General features: G+C 36.2%; 1 protein-coding gene across 1 annotated transcript in view; it reads left to right on the forward strand.

Annotated features, from left to right (window-relative positions):
- LOC150103394 (G1/S-specific cyclin-E-like) overlaps positions 1 to 23,472 on the forward strand; it is an 86,848-nt gene that overhangs the window by 58,027 nt on the left and 5,349 nt on the right. Inside the window, exon 9 of the mRNA XM_090397701.1 lies at positions 16,085 to 16,242. Coding sequence (XP_090253827.1) covers positions 16,085 to 16,242 — 158 coding nt within the window. The remainder of the gene's footprint in view (positions 1 to 16,084; positions 16,243 to 23,472) is intronic.

Here is a 23,472-nt window from a genome sequence, read left to right on the forward strand (position 1 = left end):
ATAACAGCTGCTCAATGCCTGCATCTATGATGTCTTTAAAGTTTTTTTTGATCAATAGCATTAGATCTTTATTATCAGTGATTTTTAAGATTATCAATATACCATTAATTTTCTTATCAGTAATTGTTTTGAATCACCTTTTTTAAATTACCAAGCTAGACAGATACTTCCATTCAGTAGTAGTAATATTGCTTGTTCATTCATAGAATAGAGTGGGGAGATTATTATATCTTGATAGTTGTGAAAACAGGTTATTAATGTTTTTAAGAAAATCCCATGCACACAAGGTTGGAAACCTATAGCATATGAGTAGTATCTGTTAAATGTATTTCACAAGATACAGAAAGGAAACTTAATTGTGAAGTTTATAAATTGATAAAGTAAACTTTATGATAGTGGTACTTATTAATGATTTTTTATTTTATTTTATTGATCATTAACAAATAGTTAAATTAGTTTCACCACAAGGGATGACTGGCTTCTTCATTACAAATAAACAAAGGTAATGAGAGAAAAACACAAATTACCATTAGTATGGCTTGCATGATTTCTAGCATTATTTTGGAGGTGATTAGTGAAAAGTTACAATTTAATAAAAGATTTCCAGGCATCGTTTAGAATAAGTCCTTGGTTTTTTTTGAGAGAACCATGTGAATGAATGGCAGTGTTAGATTCTTTAACCTTTTCAGCAGTGAGTTAAAATATGTATGTTTCTATTATTAAGAGAGACCTCCAAGGACTCATTGAGGATGTACATACTATCTGCACCAACTGTTATGCCTGTGCTTGAAGTCATTCACACTACTTGCACACAGCACATCCAGTGGCAATCCATTTCAATCGTACACCACTCTGGGACAAAAATTTAGCCGTTGCCCTCAATTCCATATCTTGACAGCATTCATTCTCAACTTACAAGAATGCTCTTGCATCCTTTCTCACTCTTCCATAAAATGAAAAATTCTATTAACTGAAATCATGTATGACCCTTTCAGAAGTTTCGAAGTCCAAATGTATCGCCCATCTTTCTCCTTTCTGTGGTCTACAAATTCTGTCTTTTTTTTTTTCATAATCAGTATTCCACAATCCTGATATCATTTTTAACACTCCTTTGCACTCTCTTCACTATATCAGAATTGCCATGGAAATTCTGATACAGTGAAGTGATACGTTTGATATGTCAGAAACCAGGAAAGTAGACCTGCACTCAATAGTCCAAGAGAGGACTCATAAAGACTTCCTTATATTTACATGTCAAGGTCAGAGTTATATTTTGCAATCTTTTCTATATGGCCCTTGAACATCAACTTCATCATCATCATCAATCATCATCAAATTCCTGCCATGTACCCTGAAGGGGTGTACAGGATATGACAGTACTACATGAAAAAATTACATCATTACTAACTTCCTATCTACAATTTTCCTCCAAATCAGTCTGTTACTTGTCAAGACTCCAACATTATCAGATCTTATATTTCTATCATCTAAGGCACTTTGTACCGTATCAATCCACCTATATCTTGGTCTTCCTCTGGGTCGTTTTCCTGCCAACCTGGCAGAGAACACTTGTTTTGCTAATCTTTCCTCTCCCATTCTATTTAAGTGACCATACCATCTGAGATTAGCTCTGCTAACGCATTCCTGGATGCTGACAATGTCAAGTTCTTTCCTAATATCCTCATTTTTAATATGATGTTGCCATTGATGCCATCTGTTCACACCTCTAATCTTTCTCAGGACTCTCATATCTGCGGTCTCTAGTCTTTGGTCAAGTGTTTTACTTCTGACCCAGCTCTCAGATCCATAAGTTAAAATTGGTTTGAACACTGTCTTGTATACAGCTAATTTCTTTCTTATTCCATATGAATTTATTCAATTGACTTCCCACGATACCAGCTTTGCTGATTCTGTTGTCTATTTCTATATTTAGTTTACCATCTTCAGTAAAAATTGTGCCTAAGTTGCTGAAATGTTTTACTTGTTCCATAGGTTCTCCATTCACAACACAGTTGACATTTTCAATGATTCTGCCTATTTTCATTGTCTTTGTCTTTTTATTGCTGACCTTCATACTATATCTATTACAACAGCTATTCAATTTAGTCAGAGAATCTTGCAGACTTGTAGTGGATTTATTTAGAAGTATAACATCATTCGCATAAAGCAAAGAGCTGACATTAACATCTCCAATTCTGATATCAGGCTTAATACCACTTTCCTTCATAATGTGATCCATATAAATAATGAATAACAGAGGTTGATAATGTACATCCTTGTCTCACACCACATTTAACATTAAACCATCTTCCTATACTTCAATTCTAACTGCTGACTCACAACTCAAATAAAGACTAAGTATTGCTTGATATAATGCCCCATTGACACCATATAACTGCAGCGTATTGAATAGCTTCTCTCTTGGCACCTTGTCATATGCCTTTTCCAAATCGACAAAACTTAAATACAGATCTTTGTTATATTCCCATGCTTTCTCGACTATTTGTCGTAAAGTGAAGATCTGATCCTCACAGCCTCTATTTGGCCTGAATCCAGCTAGTTCTTCACCAAGCTTTTCTTCCACAATTCTTCTCAACCGTGTCTCAAGTATACTTGTATAGATCTTGCCAGGAACACTCAGTAGGGAAATACCTCTGTAAATCTCACATTCAGTTTTATTTCCCTTTTTATATATGGGTACTATGAGAGCTCTACTCCAATCATCGGGAATTCGTCCCTCTTTCCAGGCTTTCTGAACTATGCAGTGCAGCCACTGTAAGACTCTTATACCACCATACTTCAGCATTTCTGGTCGAATATCATCTACTCCTGCTGCCTTTCCACATTTCAAGCCTTTGATGGCTTTTTCGACTTCAAGTATGGATATGTATTCCTGACTGCATGCCTGGTCAGTGTTTTTTACCACTGTGCTGTCATCACTGCTTGTTTCATTTAGCAGTTTTTCAAAGTAATTACTCCATACTTCAAGGATATCTTTTTCTCCTGTTTTCATTTCACCTTTATCATCTCTAATTCCTTTTACAGCACTCTTTCCTCCATTCCTAAGCTTCTTCAACAACCTCCAGAATATTTTGCCACCTTCTTGATATTTATTTTCTATATTCTTGCCAAAGTCCTCCCATGACTTTTGTTTAGCTAGTTTTACACACTGTTTAGCTTTCTTACATTTGTCTCTGTATTCTGTAAGAGTAAAAGCTGACTTATTTGCCAGGAACTTTTGATATGCTTTCTTCTTTAACTTCCTGTGTCCACCAGGTAGTTCTGATTTTTTTATCCTTGCACACAACCTCACCACATGCCTCTCTGGCAGAATCAATCAATGTTTCCTTCAGAGTTTGCCACTGAATCTCCAAGGTTTGATTCCTGTTCTCAAACTCTTTCATTTTCTTTTCAATAATATTTCTGTATTTTAGTCTACAGTTCACATCTGAGCGCTGCTCAACTTTTATTTTCTTTAAAACTTTCTTACATGTTATTCTTTTCAATATGAAATTCAATTTTATCCTGCTCAAGACTAAATAGTGATCACTTCCAATTTCAAATCCTCTGTACACTCTGGTGTTCTGCACGAAGGAGAAAGCATCACTATCAACAATAACATAGTCAATGAGACTTTTCTTATTCCTAGCCTCTTCTCTCCATGTGAATTTGTGCACATTTTTATGTTGGAACATGGTGTTAGTAATAACCAGTCCATGTCCTGAGCAGAAATCCAACAGATATTTGCCATTATTATTAGCTTTGCTCTTTTCTCCAAATTTTCCGAAAATATTTTTGTATGTCTCACAATCATTTCCTACTGTGCTATTTAGATCCCCAACAAGGACCAACTTTTCCTTTTTGATTGTGTCAGTTGCTTTTTCTAAAGCCTCAAAAAATTCCTCCACTTCTACCTTAGTAGAACCTTCTGTGGGACCATAGGCACAAATAAGTCTCATTGTCCAGTTCCCCATTCTGATTTTTGCCCACATTACTCTACTTGAGACTGACTGCCATTCAAGAAGATTAGCCTCGTATTTTGTGTTGAATACTATGGCTACTCCTTCTTTTCCCTGATTGTCATTGCCTGAATATAACATTTTGTATTTATTGTTCAGAAAGATCTCACCAGTTTTGGTCTTTTTTGTTTCAGTCGCCCCTATTCTGTCGATCTGGTACTTATCTAATTCCTCAGCTAGCTCCATTTCTTTGCCATTCAGGCTTCTTACATTGATAGTACCGATCTTTAACTCTGGTGATGTTGAGTTGGGGTTTGTTTTCAGATTTGTTCCAGTAGCTGACTGGAACAAATCAACAAATGACCTGGCGAAAACAACGGGGGCCTTGTTTAACCGAGCGACGCCCCAGCCGGCATGAAATTTTCATGTTGTACCATCATTTTTTATTTTGGTTTAACCAATAAGAATACAATTTGGTCGGCTAAATCCCAAATTGCCAGTCCATCCTTTTCCAAATCGACAAAACTTAAATACAGATCTTTGTTATATTCCCATGCTTTCTCGACTATTTGTCGTAAAGTGAAGATCTGATCCTGACAGCCTCTATTTGGCCTGAATCCAGCTAGTTCTTCACCAAGCTTTTCTTCCACAATTCTTCTCAACCGTGTCTCAAGTATACTTGTATAGATCTTGCCAGGAACACTCAGTAGGGAAATACCTCTGTAAATCTCACATTCAGTTTTATTTCCCTTTTTATATATGGGTACTATGAGAGCTCTACTCCAATCATCGGGAATTCGTCCCTCTTTCCAGGCTTTCTGAACTATGCAGTGCAGCCACTGTAAGACTCTTATACCACCATACTTCAGCATTTCTGGTCGAATATCATCTACTCCTGCTGCCTTTCCACATTTCAAGCCTTTGATGGCTTTTTCGACTTCAAGTATGGATATGTATTCCTGACTGCATGCCTGGTCAGTGTTTTTTATCACTGTGCTGTCATCACTGCTTGTTTCATTTAGCAGTTTTTCAAAGTAATTACTCCATACTTCAAGGATATCTTTTTCTCCTGTTTTCATTTCACCTTTATCATCTCTAATTCCTTTTACAGCACTCTTTCCTCCATTCCTAAGCTTCTTCAACAACCTCCAGAATATTTTGCCACCTTCTTGATATTTATTTTCTATATTCTTGCCAAAGTCCTCCCATGACTTTTGTTTAGCTAGTTTTACACACTGTTTAGCTTTCTTACATTTGTCTCTGTATTCTGTAAGAGTAAAAGCTGACTTATTTGCCAGGAACTTTTGATATGCTTTCTTCTTTAACTTCCTGTGTCCACCAGGTAGTTCTGATTTTTTTATCCTTGCACACAACCTCACCACATGCCTCTCTGGCAGAATCAATCAATGTTTCCTTCAGAGTTTGCCACTGAATCTCCAAGGTTTGATTCCTGTTCTCAAACTCTTTCATTTTCTTTTCAATAATATTTCTGTATTTTAGTCTACAGTTCACATCTGAGCGCTGCTCAACTTTTATTTTCTTTAAAACTTTCTTACATGTTATTCTTTTCAATATGAAATTCAATTTTATCCTGCTCAAGACTAAATAGTGATCACTTCCAATTTCAAATCCTCTGTACACTCTGGTGTTCTGCACGAAGGAGAAAGCATCACTATCAACAATAACATAGTCAATGAGACTTTTCTTATTCCTAGCCTCTTCTCTCCATGTGAATTTGTGCACATTTTTATGTTGGAACATGGTGTTAGTAATAACCAGTCCATGTCCTGAGCAGAAATCCAACAGATATTTGCCATTATTATTAGCTTTGCTCTTTTCTCCAAATTTTCCGAAAATATTTTTGTATGTCTCACAATCATTTCCTACTGTGCTATTTAGATCCCCAACAAGGACCAACTTTTCCTTTTTGATTGTGTCAGTTGCTTTTTCTAAAGCCTCAAAAAATTCCTCCACTTCTACCTTAGTAGAACCTTCTGTGGGACCATAGGCACAAATAAGTCTCATTGTCCAGTTCCCCATTCTGATTTTTGCCCACATTACTCTACTTGAGACTGACTGCCATTCAAGAAGATTAGCCTCGTATTTTGTGTTGAATACTATGGCTACTCCTTCTTTTCCCTGATTGTCATTGCCTGAATATAACATTTTGTATTTATTGTTCAGAAAGATCTCACCAGTTTTGGTCTTTTTTGTTTCAGTCGCCCCTATTCTGTCGATCTGGTACTTATCTAATTCCTCAGCTAGCTCCATTTCTTTGCCATTCAGGCTTCTTACATTGATAGTACCGATCTTTAACTCTGGTGATGTTGAGTTGGGGTTTGTTTTCAGATTTGTTCCAGTAGCTGACTGGAACAAATCAACAAATGACCTGGCGAAAACAACGGGGGCCTTGTTTAACCGAGCGACGCCCCAGCCGGCATGAAATTTTCATGTTGTACCATCATTTTTTATTTTGGTTTAACCAATAAGAATACAATTTGGTCGGCTAAATCCCAAATTGCCAGTCCATCCTTTTCCAAATCGACAAAACTTAAATACAGATCTTTGTTATATTCCCATGCTTTCTCGACTATTTGTCGTAAAGTGAAGATCTGATCCTGACAGCCTCTATTTGGCCTGAATCCAGCTAGTTCTTCACCAAGCTTTTCTTCCACAATTCTTCTCAACCGTGTCTCAAGTATACTTGTATAGATCTTGCCAGGAACACTCAGTAGGGAAATACCTCTGTAAATCTCACATTCAGTTTTATTTCCCTTTTTATATATGGGTACTATGAGAGCTCTACTCCAATCATCGGGAATTCGTCCCTCTTTCCAGGCTTTCTGAACTATGCAGTGCAGCCACTGTAAGACTCTTATACCACCATACTTCAGCATTTCTGGTCGAATATCATCTACTCCTGCTGCCTTTCCACATTTCAAGCCTTTGATGGCTTTTTCGACTTCAAGTATGGATATGTATTCCTGACTGCATGCCTGGTCAGTGTTTTTTATCACTGTGCTGTCATCACTGCTTGTTTCATTTAGCAGTTTTTCAAAGTAATTACTCCATACTTCAAGGATATCTTTTTCTCCTGTTTTCATTTCACCTTTATCATCTCTAATTCCTTTTACAGCACTCTTTCCTCCATTCCTAAGCTTCTTCAACAACCTCCAGAATATTTTGCCACCTTCTTGATATTTATTTTCTATATTCTTGCCAAAGTCCTCCCATGACTTTTGTTTAGCTAGTTTTACACACTGTTTAGCTTTCTTACATTTGTCTCTGTATTCTGTAAGAGTAAAAGCTGACTTATTTGCCAGGAACTTTTGATATGCTTTCTTCTTTAACTTCCTGTGTCCACCAGGTAGTTCTGATTTTTTTATCCTTGCACACAACCTCACCACATGCCTCTCTGGCAGAATCAATCAATGTTTCCTTCAGAGTTTGCCACTGAATCTCCAAGGTTTGATTCCTGTTCTCAAACTCTTTCATTTTCTTTTCAATAATATTTCTGTATTTTAGTCTACAGTTCACATCTGAGCGCTGCTCAACTTTTATTTTCTTTAAAACTTTCTTACATGTTATTCTTTTCAATATGAAATTCAATTTTATCCTGCTCAAGACTAAATAGTGATCACTTCCAATTTCAAATCCTCTGTACACTCTGGTGTTCTGCACGAAGGAGAAAGCATCACTATCAACAATAACATAGTCAATGAGACTTTTCTTATTCCTAGCCTCTTCTCTCCATGTGAATTTGTGCACATTTTTATGTTGGAACATGGTGTTAGTAATAACCAGTCCATGTCCTGAGCAGAAATCCAACAGATATTTGCCATTATTATTAGCTTTGCTCTTTTCTCCAAATTTTCCGAAAATATTTTTGTATGTCTCACAATCATTTCCTACTGTGCTATTTAGATCCCCAACAAGGACCAACTTTTCCTTTTTGATTGTGTCAGTTGCTTTTTCTAAAGCCTCAAAAAATTCCTCCACTTCTACCTTAGTAGAACCTTCTGTGGGACCATAGGCACAAATAAGTCTCATTGTCCAGTTCCCCATTCTGATTTTTGCCCACATTACTCTACTTGAGACTGACTGCCATTCAAGAAGATTAGCCTCGTATTTTGTGTTGAATACTATGGCTACTCCTTCTTTTCCCTGATTGTCATTGCCTGAATATAACATTTTGTATTTATTGTTCAGAAAGATCTCACCAGTTTTGGTCTTTTTTGTTTCAGTCGCCCCTATTCTGTCGATCTGGTACTTATCTAATTCCTCAGCTAGCTCCATTTCTTTGCCATTCAGGCTTCTTACATTGATAGTACCGATCTTTAACTCTGGTGATGTTGAGTTGGGGTTTGTTTTCAGATTTGTTCCAGTAGCTGACTGGAACAAATCAACAAATGACCTGGCGAAAACAACGGGGGCCTTGTTTAACCGAGCGACGCCCCAGCCGGCATGAAATTTTCATGTTGTACCATCATTTTTTATTTTGGTTTAACCAATAAGAATACAATTTGGTCGGCTAAATCCCAAATTGCCAGTCCATCCTCGTTCATTCAGTATCAAAGTAGATACCCAACAGGGTGCACCACGAGAAGGTGAGGATTGGACATTAGGTCAGAAGCCCTGGTCGGTTCTCTGCATTCCTTTAAAGGCTATGTGGAGGTCTCCTCTCAGTTATACAGCTTTGACCCTTAAGCATCCCAACATCAACTTCCTGTCTACTAAATATCATATGACATTCTATATCCAGTCACATCAAAGTGCATCACTTGATATTAATTAACATTGAACTGAAGCCATTTCACATGCCCACAATTCCAGCCTATTCAAATCATTCTGCAAGTACTGCATATCAGCAGCACTCTTGATTATCCTACCTATCTTGTCATCAGCAAATAGCTATGTCACATGTCAAATTCCTAATGTCATTAATTTACAGATTGAAAAACAATGGACAAAAGATTGATCATTGTGGCATACCACTGGCACATCCCCCATATATCACTTTTTTTATTTGTCAGTAAACCATCTTCTTATCCATGCATAATTTAAAATAAAATCCCATATTCTCGAGTTCTTCAAACAGTATATCATGCTGTATTCTGTCAAAAGCTGTAGCAAAATCCAAAAGTAACATGGTGTATTCATTCCTCTTGTCTAACTCAGCAGTAACATACTCGTAGAATGTGAGCAAGTTGCACAAATGGACTTTACCTTATTAAACTCGTGCTGTTCGTTGCAAAGTATAGTTCTCTGTCAGCTCATTTCTGTATGTTAGCTAACTAGCTTTTCCAAAATCTTCACCACCACTCTTGAGATACTGATTGGTCGATAGTTGGATACATCAGTCTTTGCACCACTTATGTGCAATGGGATTACCATATATTCGTTCTACTCATACAAATACACAGAGAATCAAGATTGCATGCTGCAATTAAGAGATTGCAGCATGCAATCCTGCAAAAACTCAAAAGCCATCATAAATCTGCAACTTTACTATAGTTAAAATTTGAACATATATGAGGGTGGTCTGAAAAGCTCTCAGCCTTGACCATAGATGGCAACACTATTGGCACAATTTTTTTCTAAGTTGGTACATCTGTCATAAGTATCCATGAGAAATTGCAAGGCATTCTATCAAGTAGTTTGTTTTACAGCTGTCTGAAGCAAAAGTGTTGTCTGTATCCCTTGAAATGGATAAAATTGAGTATTGTGCAGTTACAGAATTCTTTGTAAAAGAAGGTTTAATGCCAAAAGAAATTCATTCAAAGTTCATAAAAGTGTGTGGGCACTCTTCTCCTTTATTTTCGACAATTAAGAAATGGGCTGCCGAGTTTAAACATGGCCATACCAGCCTTAAGATGATCTACGTGAAGGATGTCCAAAAAGTGTAACAACACCAGAAATCATTAATCACGTGCACTATATGGTACTGGATGACTGGCAAGTTGAAGTGCATGAAATTGCTGAGACTATAAGCATTTCAAAAGAATGTGTAGGATATATTTTGCATGAAGAATTGCAAATGAAAAAGCTTTGTGCAAGATGGGTGCTGCATTTGCTCACAGATCAGAAATGCACTCGCATGAAAATCTCTGAACAGTGCTTGGAGTATTTTAACAAGAATAAAACTGGCTTTGTGCATCTATTTATTACTATGGATGAGACTTGGATTCACCATTACACACTAGAATCCAAACAGCAGTCAAAACAGTGGACAGAAGCCGGTTGTTCAGCGCCAAAGAAGACAAAGTCGGTTCCATCAGCAGGAAAGGTCATGCCATCAGTGTTTTGGGATGCTAAAGGCGTTTTGTTATTAATTGTCTTGAAAAGGGTAAAACAGTAACCAGGGAATATTATTCTCTCTTTTAACCAAACTAGACAAAAAAATTCGTGAGAAAAGACCCAGTTTGCAGGAAAAAAAATCATCTTTCATCAGGACAATGCACCTGCCCACAAAGGTGTTTTGACAATGGGAAAATTATGGGATTGCACTATGAATTGTTGGAACATCCACCCTATTCCCCAAATTTGGCTCCCTCTGAATTCTATCTCTTCCCAAAACTAAAACTCTTGCTCACTGGTTCGTGTTTTTCTTCGAATCAAGAGGTGGTAGATCTGGCTTCAACTTGTCAGTGAGAGCCAGATCCAGAGGTGGTGATACCAAGGTTGAAGTAATGCAGAACTTGTATTTACCTATACGATTGCCACAAAGGTGCTTAAACATTATTAAATAAAAATCTCAGAATGAGAGAAAGAAATATATATTATTCTGATCTTTTAACCAAACTAGACGAAAAAAATTCGTGAGAAAAGACCCAGTTTGCAGGAAAAAATTTTATTTTTATTTTTCAACATAATCTCCCTTAAGACTAATACATTTATTCCAGAAATGCTCCAGCACCATTATCTTGTCCCTGTAGTGGTTTTCAGTAAGATCTTCAAAATACCCCTCATCAGCTGTAATCAACTCTTGATGGAAAGAAAAAAAAGGCTGATCAGCAAGGAAGAGTTTTAGTTTTGGGAAGAGATAGAAGTCAGAGGGAGCTAAATCTGGGGAATAAGATGAATAATGCTTGTTGTATTGGGTGGAAAAAACACTACCTGCACATTTGGATGTTCTAAATGCGGATGAATTGGTGCATTGTCAACAATTAATAAAACTTTAAAATCGAGAGCTTTTTGCTTCATATATGTTTCCACTTCTCGTACAAAGTAATTATTGAACCGTTCAGTAAATACAGTATTTGTTATCCAGGCATTTGTACCATCCAATGTACCGGCAGCTGTTTTAGATCTTTGCCTTTTAGAGCATGTGATCTTAGAAATCGGATTTACTATGAGCGGTTTCAACATTTGATCTCCTGATGCATTGCTACAAAATAACGATACTTGATCTTTGCTTGCTTTAAACCCACTTGCTTTTTTTTTAGACTTTGCGATGTAAGTTCGACTAGGCATTTTCTTCCAAAACAATCCTGTTTCGTCAGCATAGACACTTGATTGGGACAATATCCACCATCTTCAATAATTTTGGCTGCTGCTTCATCTGCTGTTGCAACCGCACCTGTAATTTCATGTTATGAAGTGCATTCCTTTTTAAAAACCCGGGTAACGATCCTTTGCTAGCCGAAAATTCTTTATCAGCCTGGGAAGCAGAAGTAGACGGCTCGAATCGCTTCATATGTTCATAAAACCGAAGAGCTTTTTGTTTAATTAAAATAACCACTTATAGGAATTCTTCTTTGAGTTAATTCTTCAATCCAGATTACAAGCGCTCGTTCAGTGTTTTCTACTAAAACATCTCTTGAGTACAATGATAATTTGGTACTTAGTTTTGTGCCAGAAATGACATTTTCTTTTTGCGACTTCATTCTTTTTAATTGCTCTTATAGTAGATTCGCCTAAATTAAATGTTTACCAATCGCTGTAGATCCCTCTCCTTTTGCTAAGTGATCTAAAATTGCAATTTTCATTTTCAAAAAAAAGCAATTTCTTTGGTGCTTTTTTTCTCCATTGGGCCAAATTAAATCTTTAAAATAACAATTAGCAAAATTTAGACTTTCGATAATAAAGACACTTACTCACATGCAAAATTAAACTTCATGAATGCTCGCTGCTTACACATTATCACGTTACTCCAGAAAGTGCTGCAACGCACTGTTTATTATGTACAATGGCGATGAACGAATTGGTCAACAACACGCAAAATCACGTGCTTTATAGGTAAAATTTTCCAACAGTTATACAAACAAAATAGTTACCACTTTAAAAACTACAATGATCATAAAAGAGAAGTTAATTTTCTGCTGTGTAATAGTAAACAATTCATCCCACAATACGGATTGATTACCCCAGGGTTTCCTAAACTGTGTTCCACGAGAAGCATTATCATTTTACTCCTGGAATTTGTCATTTTAGTTTTCTAAGCATTTTTCATAAATATGTTATAGTGGAAATATTCTGAGGAAAATAACATTCATGAATATGTCGAAAAGTTCAGACCCAGAACGTCTAAATAACATCTGTGTAGCAAATGTTAGTGACCAAGCAGTGTATTTTTAAACGTGGAAGTATTCTTGAATTATTGTTAATTTTTACACATCGAAATCTTTCAACAATCGGGAAAGAGAATACCGCTGTTTATGACCGATCATAAAAATTGCCTGCAAGCCAATTACAACAATGGGCGGCGTATCCTCTGTTCTCAAAACTGAATGAAATAACATCTGTGTTGCAAATGTTAGTGACCAATCTGCAAGGAAGTATAAAGAAAATTTTTCCACTGAAATTGAAGATCAAGGTAGTCTCAGATCTAGTAATACTGAATACTTTCTTCACAAGTTCGTAGTGTAGGGTAAAAGTGCTTGTTTCGAAACCGTAGTGCCGTGATTTTTTAAAAGTAATATGCCTGTAGTTTTAAATTTTAATATGAATAAGAAACAAGAGACTTTGTTTAATTTTGGTGTTAAGAAATCTATTATTGAAGATGTTTGTGATGTAACAGATAGTGATTCATCCACCTCCAGCCTACAAAGCAATCTCTAGGATGTACAAAAGGAGGGGAAAACTATCAGCACACAGGAGAAAAAGTCTGCATTCACTCGTAAGTACTTATAACAATATTATAAATTTTTGGTGATCAGAATGGGATATGTCAATGAAAATCAGCACAAATTAATTTAATGATGTCTATGTTTAATTGATGTTCAATTAATTATTAATTAATAATAATAAATCGGCTAAATTATTAATTAATATATTACAAAATAACCAAGGTGTTCCATGAAAATTTCAGGATTTGTGAAGTGTTCCGTCGTAGGAAAAGTTTGGGAAACGCTGGATTACTCTATTATCAGAATGGATTCCCCTTCTGTTAACATGCACAGAAGTGTCGAAAGGTCTCATATCTGTTGGCATACTATACTGCATAAAGAGACCTGAGTGTGTGTATGTATATATGCTATTGTGGGTTATGTTCCATCGAGTCGTTTTCGACTCCTGGTGATATAACAAACATATACGCTCTCCATTCAGATCTGTCCCTGACCATGTCTTTCCAAGCATACTCCAGTTACTTCTTTAACTCCATCCACCCATTTAATTCTTGGTCTTCCTCTTCTCCTGCTTCCATCAACTTTAGCAAGCATCAGCATCTTCTCCGGACTGTCATTTGCTTGCATAATATGTCCGAAGTATGACAATTTTTGCTTGATGATCATAGCTTCGAGAGAGCAATCTGGCTTTATTCTATTGGTTTATTGGTTTGCTTTGCAGTCCATGGTATCTTAGTAAGAGTCTCCAAACCCATAATTCAAATGCATCTATCTTCCTTCTTTCACTCTTTCTCAGGGTCCAACTTTCACATCCATACAGTACCACAGGGAATGCCATTGCTTTCACGATTCTGATTTTTGTTTCGAGGCTAATATCTTTAAAGATATTGATTAAATTTGTCACTGCTTTCTTTCAGAGTAATAATCTTCTAACTTCTTCAGTACAATAACCGTCTTTATCAATTCTGGATCCTAGGAGCACAAAATTGTTAACTGCTTCCATTTTCTCCCCATCTACTTCAAAATCATTAAGTTCACATGTTGCCATAACTTTTGTCTTTTTGTGATTAAGTTTAAGACCATATTTAGCACTTTCTTCTTTAACTTTCATAATAAGCTTCTCCAAATCTTCTTAGCATTCTTCTAGCAAGGTGGTATCATTCATCTGCATGCCTCAAATTATTAATATTTTTCCCACCAATTTTAATTCTTTAATAGCAGTGTGTCACCTATTAAATCCTTCTCACGAAGGATTTAATAGGTGATATACTGCTATTTTTTGCTGATGCAAAGATTGGTAATCAGAATGCTGCTGAATGCAGTCTTTGCAGAATGATTTGAATAAGCTGGAATTGTGGACATGGGAAAATGGATGTCAGTTCAATGTAAGTAAATGCAAACTCGTGCACGTTGGGGTGATTAGATGTCCAGTGTCGTATTATATTGGTGGGATTATGCTAGAAGAAATTCATCAGCCTAGAGATCTTGTAGTGTTAGTAGATAGCAAGTTGAAATTCAGGGGTCATGTAGCAGATTGCAAACACAATTCACAAGATGATTGCAATGCCAGTGTTGAGGGTGTGATTTTGTTTCTTTACAAGGCCTTATTTGACTTCACTTGCACTATTGTGCACAGGTTTGGTCTGGTTTCTGTTGTGACTGATATAGTGTAGAGAGTGTGCAAAGGAGAGTATTAAAATTGAATATCAGTATTGTGGAATACTGAATATGAAGACAGATTGAGAATTGTAGACTGCACACACACTGGCAAAAGAGAAAGAGGGGGGGGGGTGATATGATTGAGGCTTGCAAACTTCTAAAAGGGTCATACAGGATTTCAGTTGATGGAATTTCATTTTATGGAGGGTGGGGCAGGACAAGAGGGAGTCATTTTTTGAATGAATTATTATTAAAATGCCAAGAAGAGGATGAGGTTTTTTTTTTCCCTCCTCCCATAAGGTGGTGCATGATTTGAAAATGGATTGTCATTCGATGTTGTGTGTGCAAGCAGTGTGAAAGAATTCAAAATAAGTATTGCTGGTGCGTGTAGTATGTTTCTTCCTTTGATGAGTCTCCGACTCCCTGGCAGTCTCTTTTAATAATAAAAAGACTATGAAAATTAGCTAGGAACATCATAAATGAGGAACTGTGGAAAATAAGTACTGAATTAATGAAGTAATGTGAATGAATTCAAGGTCATGTTTGTCAGCTGTTGTGTGCATGCATGCAGTATGTGGCCTCACTCGATGAGTCCCTGACTTCCTGGAGGAGTCTGTCTTAAGTAAATTATTTCATCTATTTAGGCTCAATTTTAGTGAAGATGAAAAATTAATTACAGAAATAGATTATTGAAGCAACACTGCTGTGGTAATGAAACATGAATAAAATTATATGGAATACAATAAATTAGTGAAAACATTGAACTAGCTATATACATGACAGCATTCAAGCTAGATTTAGCATATGCATCTGAGAGCTGAGTTAAATGGATCAAACTAGATACCACAGACATGAGAATTCTGAGAAAAAATCAGAGGAGTGAACATGTCATTTGGCAGAATCATTTGGAAATAATTAGGAAGTTTGTGCAACATAAGTTAGTGAGATTATTACTATCATGTTCTGTGTTTCTTTTGATGCATATCAGGAATTTGATCATAATGATGTTGGTAAACCTTTCAAAATATTTGCCTATGAATTTCCAAAACTTGTTGAGCAATTATTTGAAGTAAAAGAGCACAAAGTCTTACTCTTTATGATCATATTTTATGTACTTCATAAACGAACTGTCAACAGAGTCATTGTCTCCATAATTAGCATTTTCACCCATCTAATGGCAAGAGCTGGAATACCTAAATTTTATTGTACAGATTTCTCTTAGCATAACTTACTATGCCAAGGTACATGGTTTGCATGCATGTGCTCTCTCTGTTTTCTGGATAGAATAAATTGAACTCGTTATTTCATGTCATAACTTTAAATAAATAACATATATCTCCTCTCTAGCAATCAAACCCACTTTCTTTAATGTAATGTTTTATTCTGCTTTTCATATAGGACTCAAGTGGATCGATATTGCACCTTGTATAAATTGGATGTCTCCATTTGCTTTAACAATCAGAGAAAATGGCGAAGTAGAATTGAAACATTTTCAGCAAGTTACATCAGATGATATGCATAACATTCAGACACATAGTGTGGACTTGGATCTTCTGGTAGGTTAAGTTTCATTTGGCAATCTTGCTGATTAAATTTTGTAACTATATTCAAATTAGTTTTGTTGAGGAAAATATTTAATTCTTTTCCCATTATAGATAGGCTTAAAAAAGGAAACTTTTTTAATAAAAAAATTTTCTTTATGATTTTTATTAAAAAAAATCATAAAGAAATTTTGTTGAGGGGGGGCCGTGAAATCATGAACACAAATTTAAAATGTTTTAAGACTAAGTAGATTTTTTTTCTATCGTAAGAGAAACATATTTTGTTTTTGTTATTTTTTATATTTTAATGAAAAAATCGCACACTGGTTCACGAATTTTGCTTCCTGCATATTTCGGCGCTTAATGAATATTAGTAAATATATACTTATTTATATAAGTTTCATTTCAAAGCAGAAATCTAAGAATTGCAGTTTCAAATATTTCACCTGATATTGACTTTTTGTGTAGCAGCATTGAAACACATCCATCACATTAAATTGTTATTAAACTTATTTTATGTTTTTAATTCTTTCTTTATTACTAATCATTTTACATTTCATGTGCATGTACTGCAAATAACAATAACAATATATCTATCTATATAAAAATATGAGAAAATGCTAAAAATGTAATATTTGCATTTGATTTTTCCAATATTCGCTGTGTATGTTTTGTATTGAATATAAATACAATAAATATTATAATATGTCTGTATTGCGATATTTTTTTAGGGGGGCGTGAAATATTTTAATTTTTCCAAAGGGGGGCTGTGACATCCAGAAGTTTGGGAAGCACTGTTCTAGGCAATATAATTTTTATTTAGTTTTCAATTTGTTTATAATAAATTTAGTTTAATCCTTTATCCAAGTGTTTTCATTGTGCTTTGCATTATGGGAGATACTGAGACAAGGAGTGATGAGAGCTTGGTGCCCCTTTACCACAAGTTGCCTCAGTCCTGAAGATACTTCAGGTGCAAACTTCGTTTGCTTACACTTGGATAAAGGATTAAACTAAATTTATTATAGTCTAACCAGTGGAAAAAAATTTTCAATTTGTTTCTTTGCTCTTTTGATTTTAGCATGATCACTATTACACTCTAGCCTTGTGTGCCCAGGCAACAGGTACTTCAGCTTAATGATTTCCAAAGATCGGTTTTTAAGCATTGCAACACTGAATATTTACACTATTTTTCATGTTGCGACTCTAAAATGCAAATCAATACAATATAGCAAATTTGTCTACATTATTAAGGGCACCCTAGTATAGAAACACTAGTTATTCCTGTGATTAAATATTAAAACATATATGATATACAGCCATATACTAAAAATGTGATAATATAAAAGATGTTTTTAGACATACCTTAGGGAAGATCTTTGTGTTCTTGACTTGTTAATTTTAAATTTGTTTGGAATATAATTTTGATAAAACAATGTTGGTAGATACTCATAACACAAACTTTTAAAAGAATAAATTACAAGAGGAATCGAACTCAAAAGAATAATAATTTACAAGAGGTATTTAAAACCTTAAAGTATATATTAAAAAAAATACATGGGAATTTTTTTTAAAACAGAGGAATACACAGTGTGACATAACGAACTTTCACAAAGAATGAGTGACCAAAAATCAAAATTATTCATTTTGATGAGGGGTCGTCTTCAGAGGAGTGAGGGAAAAAAAATAAAAGGTGAAGTCTGTGCTAAGTTAACTTTTATGGTTGCAACGAATTTGTTTTTAGTTGTTGCTCATTGCCGGAAATTTCAGATTTATTTGAATACAGTGGAGCTTCCAATTCACTGAAATCACGTAGGGGCGATGGACATGTATGGAATTGATTGCACATCTTATAGCTATGGATCCTGAAATTCTTAACGTGGTTTTGTTCTTTCGAAGGTCAAGTATTTTAGCATTTTAGATTTGAGGAATGCGGTTCTGGTATTTGATTTTTTTTTTTTTTAATTAGATACTCAGAAATAGGTACATTACAGATGCAAAAATATTCTTGTAACCACAACCATAGTGATCCGATTGTCAAACCTGTGTGACTTCGCAGTCACCTTGATAAGGAAATTTGTACACCCCATTGTGATATTCCAGTACTTCCCTGTGTGAGAGTGAAATTTGGTGGGTTTTAAAAGGGTAGCTAGTTTCTGAGTCGTAGCAAAAACTAATTTGTTTAAATTTTCATAGAAAGGTTATACATGCTTATTAAATAACTTAAGGAATTTACAACGTACAAAGGATATAAAACTGTTTTAACTCCATACCCACCCCCATATATATGGACTCCCAAAAATACATAAACAGAATGTGCCATTACGTCCCATAGTGGATGGCATTGATTCCCCTATATACAAATTAGCTAAACATTTGACCAAAGCGCTCGCACACTATACTGGCAACACACCATCACACAAAAAAAACTCAGCCCACTTCAAAGCAAGCATAGAAAACCTTTCACTCCAACACACTGACATAATGGTCAGTTTTGACGTCTCCTCCTTATTCGCAAATGTCCCACTCAAAGAAACCTTAGAGCTAATCCAAGCTAAATTTCCTCCCGATATCTCGGCCCTGTTTCAGTTCACAATGAACTCAGGCTATTTTGTTTGGCAAGGAAAATTCTACAAATAGAGGGGGACAGCCATGGGTTCACCACTCTCCCCACCCTTGGCCAACTTCTTTATGGAGACTTTTGAAGAGAAAGTCTTAAACTCTGCCCCACAAAAACCAACCGTATGGCTTCTCTACATTGATGTGTTCGGTATTTGGCCGCATCGCTCTGATACACTCCTCTTTTTCCTTACACATTTAACACAACCAACATCCCAGAATCAAGTTCACCCTGGAAAAAGAGAAAAAAAATAGTCTCTCTTTCTTAGACAGACTGGTCCCCACTCAGCCTGATGGAACCTTGGTTTTTCTCAGTTTATAGAAAACCCACTCATACTGGCAGATACATTCACCAACAATACCCCCCCCCCCCCCACACACACACACGCAACAATATGGAGTTAAGACACTCCACTATAGGGCTAAACTTATCTGTTCAAATGACAATACCCTAACCACAGAACTAAACCACATCCTCAGGCTCCCCACCTCCCAAAAAAAAAACCCAAAAAATATTGAAACCAATAAACCACAACCCCTCCCTCTCTTCACAATAAGGATTACTCTACATCAAGGCACCATGGAAAAAATTACCAAAATCCTAAAAAAACATGACTTCACCTCGTGTTACAGACCATATAGAAAATTGGCACCCCTTATCCGCTCCACTAGAGACCAACCACTTCCCCTAGACCTACCTCGTGTATACCAGGCACCCTTGCAGATGTAAGCTGTCCTACTTTGGCAGGCAGCGAATATCAGAATTTCAGAACACAAGGACTACATCCAATTTCACCAGTACAGCCATTTCACCAGAGTACAGTCTTCCAGACCGTGCTCTGGATACATGCCACAGAATATGGTGGAAGAAAGCCACGGTAATACACCGTAGTAAATTCAAATTTGAAAGGCTATTCATGGAATCGGCCTCAGCCCTAAGAAACATGCCAAACTGCAACAAATTTGGTTGCATGAGACTGCCCCAAATTTGGGAGACTTACATCAGAAGACCTTCAGCCCAACGGCCAAGAATACCTACATAGCCTGCTAGGGGGCACCATCAGGACTTTTAGGAGAAACAAGAGCTTTCTACTTCATTATCATTTACTGTGTTGTAGTGCCTGTGTGCACATGTCTTTATTTTAAGTTCCTGTGAAGACTGTCACGTGATGTTGCCAAAATATAGATTAAAGTTTAATTTAATTTATATCCTTTGTACGTTGTAAATTCCTCATTATCAAATTCCTGCCATGTACCCACAAGGGGCGTACAGGATATGATAGTACTACATGAAAAAATTATATCATTACTAACTTCCCATCTACAATTTTCCTCCAAATCAGTCTGTTACTTGTCAAGACTCCAACATCATCAGATCTTATATTTCTTATATAGGTGGCCATACCACCTGAGATTAGCTCTGCTAACGCATTCCTGGATGCTGACAATGTCAAGTTCTTTCCTAATATCCTCATTTTTAATATGATATTGCCATTGATGCCATCTATTCATGCCTATAATCTTTCTCAGGACTCTCATATCTGCAGTCTCTAGTCTTTGGTCAAGTGTTTTACTTCTGACCCAGCTCTCAGATCCATAAGTTAAAACTGGTTTGAACAGCTAATTTAGTGTTACGACTAATTTCTCTCTTATTCCATATGAATTTATTCAATTCACTTCCTACCATACCAGCTTTGCTGATTCTGTTGTCTATTTCTATATTTAATTTACCATCTTCAGTAAAAATCGTGCCTAAGTAGCTGAAATGTTTTACTTGTTCCACAGGCTCTCCATTCACAACACAGTTGACATTTTCAATGATTCTGCCTATTTTCATCGTCTTTGTCTTTTTATTGCTGACCTTCATACCATATCTATTACAACAGCTATTCAATTTAGTCAAAGAATCTTGCAGACTTGTAGCGGATTTATTTAGAAGTATAACATCATCCGCATAAAGCAAAGAGCTGACATTAACATCTCCAATTTTGATATCATGTTTAATACCACTTTCCTTCATAATGTGATCCATATAGATAATGAATAACAGAGGGGATAACGTACATCCTTGTCTCGCACAAGATTTAACATTAAACGATCTTCCTGTACTTCCTTCAATTCTAACTGCTGCTTTACAACTCAAATAAAGACTAAGTATTGCTTGATATAATGCCCCATTGACACCGTATAACTCAGCGTATTGAATAGCTTCTCTCTTGGCACCTTGTCATATGCCTCTTCCAAATCGACAAAACTTAAATACAGATCTTTGTTATATTCCCATGCTTTCTCAACTATTTGTCATAAAGTGAAGATCCGATCCTGACAGCCTCTGTTTGGCCTGAATCCAGCTTGTTCTTCACCAAGCTATTCTTCCACAATTCTTCTCAACCATTTCTCAAGTATACCTGCATAGATCTGGCCAGGAACACTCAGTAGGGAAATACCTCTGTAATTCTCACATTCAGTTTTTATTTCCCTTTTTATATATGGGTGCTATGAGAGCTCTACTCCAATCATCAGGAATTCGTCTCTCTGTCCAGGCTTTCTGAACTATGCAGTGCAGCCACTGTAAGACTCTTATACCACCATACTTCAGCATTTCTGGTTGAATATCATCTACTCCTGCTGCCTTTCCACATTTCAAGCCTTTGATGGCTTTTTCTACTTCAAGTATGGATATGTATTCCTGACTGCATGCCTGGTCAGTGTTTTTTATCACTGTGCTGTCATCACTGCTTGTTTCATTTAGCAGTTTTTCAAAGTAATTACTCCATACTTCAAGGATATATTTTTCTCCTGTTTTCATTTCACCTTTATCATCTCTAACTACTTTTACAGCACTCTTTCCTCCATTCCTAAGCTTCTTCAACAACCTCCAGAATATTTTGCCACCTTCTTGATATTTATTTTCTATATTCTTGCCAAAGTCCTCCCATGATTTTTGTTTTACAAAAGTAAAAAGCTAGTTTTACACAGTGTTTAGCATTCTTGCATTTGTCTCTGTATTCTCTAAGAGCGCAAGCTGACTTATTTGACAGGAACTTTTGATATGCTTTCTTCTTTTCCTTCACTGCCTCTTTAATTTCCTGTGTCCACCAGAGAGTTCTGACTTTTTTATCCTTCCAGACAACCTCGCTACATGCCTCTCTGGCAGAATGAATCAATGTTTTCTTCAGAGTTTGCCACTGAATCTCCAAGGTTTGATTCCTGTTCTCAAACTCTTTCATTTTTTTTTCAATAATCTTTGTGTATTTTAGTCTACAGTTCACATCTGAGAGCTGCTCAACTTTTATTCACTTTAAAACTTTCTTACATGTTATTCTTTTCAATATGAAATTCAATTTATCCTGCTCAAGACTAAATAGTGATCACTTCCAATTTCAAAACCTCTGTACACTCTGGTGTCCTGCACCAGGGAGAAAACATCACTATCAACAATAACATAATCAATGAGACTTTTCTTATTCCTGGCCTCTTCTCTCCACGTGAATGTGTGCACATTTTTATGTTGGAACATGATGTTAGTAATAACCAGTCCATGTCCTGAGCAGAAATCCAATAGATATTTGCCATTATTATTAGCTTTGCTTTTTTCTCCAAATTTTCCCAAAATATTTTTGTATGTCTCACAATTATTTCCTACTGTGCTATTTAGATCCCCAACAAGGATCAACTTTTCCTTTTTCATTGTGTCGGTTGCTTTTTCTAATGCCTCAAAAAATTCCTCCACTTCTACATTAGTAGAACCTTCTGTGGGACCATAGGCACAAATAAGTCTCATTGTCTAGTTCCCCATTCTCATATTTTCCCACATTACTCTACTTGAGACTGACTGCCATTCAAGACGATTAGCCTCGTATTTTGTGTTGAATACTATGGCTACTCCTTTTCCTTGATTGTCATTGCCTGAATATAACATTTTGTATTTATTGCTCAGAAAGATCTCACCAGTCAGTCACCCCTATTATGTCGATCTGGTACTTATCTAATTCCTCACCTAGCTCCATTTCTTTGCCATTCAAGCTTCTTACGTTGATAGTACCAATCTTTAACTCTGATGTTGAGTTGGGATTTGTTCCAGTAGCTGACTTTTCGCTGTTCGCCCTGGTTCCCTGCCAAAAACAACGGGGGCCTTGTTTAACCGAGCAATGCACCAACCGGCATGAAATTTTGCCATGTTGTACCATCATTTTTTATTTTGGTTTAACCAATAAGAATACAATTTGGTAGGCTAAATCCCAAATTGCCAGCCCATCCTCGTTCGTTCAGTATCCAAGTAGATACCCAACAGGGTGCACCACGAGAAGGTGAGGATTGGACATTAGGTCAGAAGCCCTGGTCGGTTCTCCGCATTCCTTTTAAGGCTATGTGGAGGTCTCCTCTCAGTTATACAGCTTTGATCCTTAAGCACCCCAGTTTGAGACTTAGCTGACTGAATTCAAAAGTTTGCTTTAAACTACACACAAATATCATGACAGCTGATTCATCACCTGCTGTTTTCATCACTGAACCAGGACAAACAATGAAAAGTCAGATACTAGAACAGCCTAAAAAGAATTTAAAGAATAAAACAGGTGGGATACTGCTAAATGATAACAAAGATGTTATGTTTTGGCAATAGCAATC

The sequence above is a fragment of the Typopeltis vanoorti genome, chromosome 9 (assembly GCF_054136105.1).
Source record: "Typopeltis vanoorti isolate ZY-2024b chromosome 9, IOZ_Tvanoo_1.0, whole genome shotgun sequence".
In the NCBI taxonomy this organism is placed as follows: Eukaryota; Metazoa; Arthropoda; class Arachnida; order Uropygi; family Thelyphonidae; genus Typopeltis; species Typopeltis vanoorti.